This window comes from Myotis brandtii, unplaced genomic scaffold (genome assembly GCF_000412655.1).
Source record: "Myotis brandtii unplaced genomic scaffold, ASM41265v1 scaffold1112, whole genome shotgun sequence".
Taxonomy (NCBI): Eukaryota; Metazoa; Chordata; class Mammalia; order Chiroptera; family Vespertilionidae; genus Myotis; species Myotis brandtii.
In genome coordinates, this window is record NW_005353800.1 from 218,885 (window position 1) to 223,352 (window position 4,468).

The window sequence follows — 4,468 nt, forward strand, 5'->3', positions numbered from 1 at the left end:
CTGGCTCCTGTCCTGGGTGCTGGCGCTGGCCGGTGGCCTCACCCTCCTGTGCAGCGGGCACCTCCTGGTCCAGCTGTGGCACCTTCGCACCTTCTTGGCTCCCTCCTGCCCGTTCACGGCCCTGCCGCAGGTGGCCCTGGCCGCGGGAGCCGTGGCTCTGTGCACCGGACTGGTGGGTGCAGGAGCCAGCAGGGCCAGTTTGGACGCAGCTCAATACCCGCCCTGGCGAAGGGTCCTGGGCCCCCTGCTGGTGGCTGGCACGGCTGGGGGTGGCGGGCTGCTGGTCCTCGCCCTGGCGCTAGCCTTAGCTCTACCTGGAAGTCTGGACATGGGGCTGGAGGAGGGCCTGGGCGCTGCCATGGCTCACTACAAGGACACAGAGGTGCCTGGGCGCTGCCATGGCTCACTACAGGGACACAGAGGTGCCTGGGCGCTGCCATGGCTCACTACAGGGACACAGAGGTGCCTGGGCGCTGCCACGCCAAGCGGCTGTTGGATGAGCTGCAGCTGAGGCACCACTGCTGCGGGCGCCATGGGTTCAAGGATTGGTTTGGGGTCCAGTGGGTCAGCAGCCGGTACCTGGACCCCAATGACCAGGATGTGGTTGAGTGAGTGACCTGCTTCTCTCCTCCTCCCCCTCCTCCTCCATCCTTTAAAACCCCACCTCACCCAGCCGGGCAGCAAATAGAGCTTAGTGACTGAGAGGATGGGTGACAGCTCCGCCATCTATTACTGTGGGGCCCAGGGCCCGCTCCCGAACGCCTCTGAGCCCGTGTCCTCATCTGTAGAATGGAGACGATGATAGCATGTCTTACAGAACTGCTGTGAAGACAAATGAACTGTGCCTGCCTGGCACATAGGAAAGCAGTTAGAAATGTCTCCTCTCATTGTCCCTTCTCAACTCTGTGCCTGCAGCTTCTCCCCCAGGCCTCTCTCCAGACACCCTAACACCTGCCCCTCCCTTTGCAGCCGCATCCAGAGCAATGTGGAAGGCCTGTATCTGATTGACGGAGTCCCTTTTTCCTGCTGCAACCCCCACTCACCCAGGCCTTGCCTGCAAGACCGGCTCTCAGACCCCCACGCCCACCCCCTCTTCGATCCCCGTCAGCCCAACCTAAACCTCTGGGCTCAAGGATGCCATGGGGTGCTGCTGGGGCACCTGCAGGGGCTGGCGAGCACACTGGGCAGCCTGCTGGCTGTCACCTTCCTGCTGCAGGTGAGTCAGCAAAGTGTCTGAGGCCTCCCTCCATCTGGACTCCTTACTGCCTCCAACCCTGGGGCCCTGGACCCGCTGACCCGCACCGACCTCTTCCCCTTGCTTTCCCCAGACTCCGGTGCTCCTGGGCCTGCGGTACCTGCAGACGGCACTGGAGGGGCTCGGAGGAGTCATCGATGGGGCAGGGGAGACCCAGGGCTATCTCCTGCCCGGGGGGCTGAGGCACAGGCTGAGAACAGCCTGGCTGCAGGGAGGGGCTGCCCACAGGCCAGCGCCCGGGGAGGCCCCTCCAGAAGAGGCACCGCCTGGGGAGGATCCACCTGAGGCCTAGTGGCCTGGAGCTGGGGCTGGGGGTCGGGCAGAGGGAGAAGGGGTGGAGAAGCAGGACACCTCACCACTCTTTTGCCAAGGCCCCTGGTGGGGAAGTTGGGGGGGAGGGGTCCCTGGGATTAGAGCGGTTAAGAATAACTAGCAAGCTGGACGGGGTAGGAGAAATAACGAGGGGTCCGAGGGCCTAGCCCCTGTGGCCAGAACAGCCCAGAAACAGAAATCCCAGGAGGTGGGCAAGCGGCATGGGAGGCTGAGAGCTTCCCTGCGGACTCAAGGAAGCTTCCGGACTGAAGCCGCTGGTCTCCTCCTCAGGGGGTGGGTCCCTGAGAGAATGGGTTTCTGTCCTAGAGAGAAGCCAGGAGGCCAAGGTTTTGACCCCGGTGAGAATCAGAACGCAAGAAACAGACTAATAAAACGAAAAGAATGAGAGGCCCCTCCAGGTTGAGATTTTTTTATTCTGGAGGTAGGAGGGGTCAGCATGCTCAGGTGGGGAGGGTCCAGCCCAGCTCCTCCAGCCCCCCCGCCCCCCGTGCATGCCCAGCCCCAATAAGTTACCCAGTTACTCAGCTGCCCTCCCTCCTGAGTCTGTCTGTCCTTCTGCTCCGCCCCAGACAGGGCTGACCCGGCTCAATACAAGGGCTGCTTGTCCCCAGCTTGTGGGCAGTGCCACATGGCAGGCTGGGGGCGGGGGAAGCAGCTGGGCTGGAATGGCAGAGGGGCCGCCCCTGGCTCTGAGGGGTCAGGACGTGGAGAACCGCACCCTGGCAGCCAGGGGCCCGGCCCCGCAGGTCTGTGCCTGGCGAAACAGCAGTCGGGTGGGGCGTCCATCACACCTCCACGGCAGGGTCTGAGCCTCGGCCCTGCCGCTGTAGCTGCTCCTCCTGCTTCATCTTGGGCTTCTCCGTCCGCGTGTGCCACACCAGAACCTGTCCCGGGAGGACTCCATTAGAGCCGGGCCTCTGGGCCTTCGGTGTAGACCGGATTCTCCAACCCCCTCTACACAGTGTGGGAGCCTCTGTGCCTCGAAAATGGGGCCTTAACCCCTTAACCTCTGTGGGCCATGCAGGTGCCCAGGACGCTGGGAGACAGAGTGGCAGAGCCCCACTGTCCTTCTCTGGCTCCCCGCTGCCCTTCAGGAGAGTAAGCAAGGCTGCAGCTGAGTCCCGAGGGTGAGGGTCCCTCCTGCTCCAACACCTGCCCTGTGATCCTCCTCCCAGGGCCTCACCCCACTTCTCCCATCCCCCGTCCACCCCAGAGCTGCGTGCCCACCTCCCTCCTCTTACCCGGGTGCAGTTGGCAGCCCGTGGCTCCAGGTCCTTGGGGTCCACCAGGTGGCTCAGGAGACTGCTCTCCAGGTGGCCCCGGGGAGCGGTTGCGTCAAACTGGGCATTGGGCTTAGCCAACAGCAAGGGCAGGGCCACTGCGAATCCCGCCATATCCACTGGGAACGGCCGGTTGGGCTCCCACGCCGTGTGGAAGCCCACAACCCGGCCGTCCTGTACCCGCGGGCCCTCGAACCGCAGGCCGCCCACCAGCCCCACAGGCCACACGGAGACACCGCGGGTCCAGCGCATCTAACAGAGGTCGGGAGACAAGAAACAGACAGGGAGTGGCCCAGCGGACAGGGAGCAGCAGGAAGGACCACTTGGGTCCTCTGCTCCATGTCCCCCCTCCTCACCCAAAAGCCTAGGCAGTGGTTCTCAACCTTCCTAATGCCGCGACCCTCTAATACAGTTCCTCATGTTGTGGTGACCCCAATTTCATTGTTACAAACTGAACATAATTAAAGCATAGTGATGAATCACAAAAACAATATGTAATTATATATGTGTTTTCCGGTGGTCTTAGGCGACCCCTGTGAAAGGGTCGTTCGACCCCCAAAGGGGTCGCGACCCACAGGTTGAGAACCACTGCCCTAGAGCAACAGTGATAACCAAGGCAACAGAGGAAGCTGGCCCACGGCCCCTATCCCGGCCCCTCCCGGTGCTCACCTCCTCAAAGAGTTCCCGGCTGTAGGTGTTGTCATCATCAGCAAAGTACACAACTCCCCGGGTCCCCGGGGGCGGAGGGTCCTTCTCTCCCCCGACAGCGCCCCCTCCACTCCGGAGCCAGTCCAGAGCCCTGTTCCGTTGCTCTACACCGCGGGGACGAACCCAGCCTGGCTCGCCCTCCCGGAGCCTCTGGGCCTTGGGAGTGAGGACCGCCAAGTGTGTGAAGAGCAGGCCAGAGGCAGCCAGCAGCCTGGAGACCAACGGGGTGGGGCCCTCCGCGTCCTCCACCAGCAGCCAGTGCAGCCGGGGCACCAGACTCAGGGTCTGGGACAGTCGCACCAGCTCGGCCTTCTGCACCAGCCTGGAGGGGGAGAGGCAGCAGCAGGGAAGGGGGCAGGCTCCAGCTGCCACTCCAGCCAGCAGACACAGCTTCTCCCGACCCCCTTCTGGCATCCCCAGGGCCTTTCCCCAACTCCTTGTCTTGCCGTCAACTTCACAGGGACACTCATCTGCCCTGTCCTCCCACTCATGTGTGTCACCCACCTCAACCCTGGGAGGCACTCGGGGAAGGAATCAGATCGGGTTTGAATGCCAGGTTTGTAATTAGGGGCGACATCTGGCGGAAACGGCTCATTCTCCCCAAGTCTGTTTCCTTGGCTGTAACATGGGAATGACAGGACTCTACAACAAGGTGGTTTTAAAGATTAAATAAGATAATGGTTTTCTAAAACACCGGTGGGACCAGGTTCTTTTCCTTCTGTGCTTGGGTTTCCAGGGAGAAGGCTCTAGGGAGTCCCTTGACTCACTCCTCTCGGGGGGAGGATGGTTTATCCGAATTTAGACAAAGAACTGGGAAGTGGGGCCAGTCTCTTCTAGGCTTCTTTCTCCCTCAGATCGGCCTGCCAGCCACAGGCTTGGTGGCCTGTGGGGG

General features: G+C 62.3%; 2 protein-coding genes across 2 annotated transcripts in view; one reads left to right on the forward strand and one right to left on the reverse strand.

The window, feature by feature from the left end:
• The first annotated feature begins 292 nt into the window (after positions 1-292).
• ROM1 (retinal outer segment membrane protein 1) lies at positions 293-1,979 on the forward strand. The gene is made up of 3 exons (XM_014545036.1): positions 293-608; positions 970-1,216; positions 1,329-1,979. The coding sequence occupies exons 1-3, from the start codon at positions 439-441 to the stop codon at positions 1,545-1,547; spliced, it is 636 nt and encodes a 211-aa protein (XP_014400522.1). The 5' UTR covers positions 293-438; the 3' UTR covers positions 1,548-1,979.
• A 2-nt stretch (positions 1,980-1,981) lies between these two features.
• The window catches only part of B3GAT3 (beta-1,3-glucuronyltransferase 3), a 4,568-nt gene continuing 2,081 nt past the window's right edge, over positions 1,982-4,468 (reverse strand). Inside the window, exons 2-4 of the mRNA XM_005857501.2 lie at positions 3,538-3,898; positions 2,830-3,120; positions 1,982-2,472 (exon numbers count right to left, since the gene is read on the reverse strand). Of these exons, the coding sequence (XP_005857563.2) occupies positions 2,374-2,472; positions 2,830-3,120 (390 nt within the window). The 5' untranslated portion in view covers positions 3,538-3,898 and the 3' untranslated portion in view covers positions 1,982-2,373. The remainder of the gene's footprint in view (positions 2,473-2,829; positions 3,121-3,537; positions 3,899-4,468) is intronic.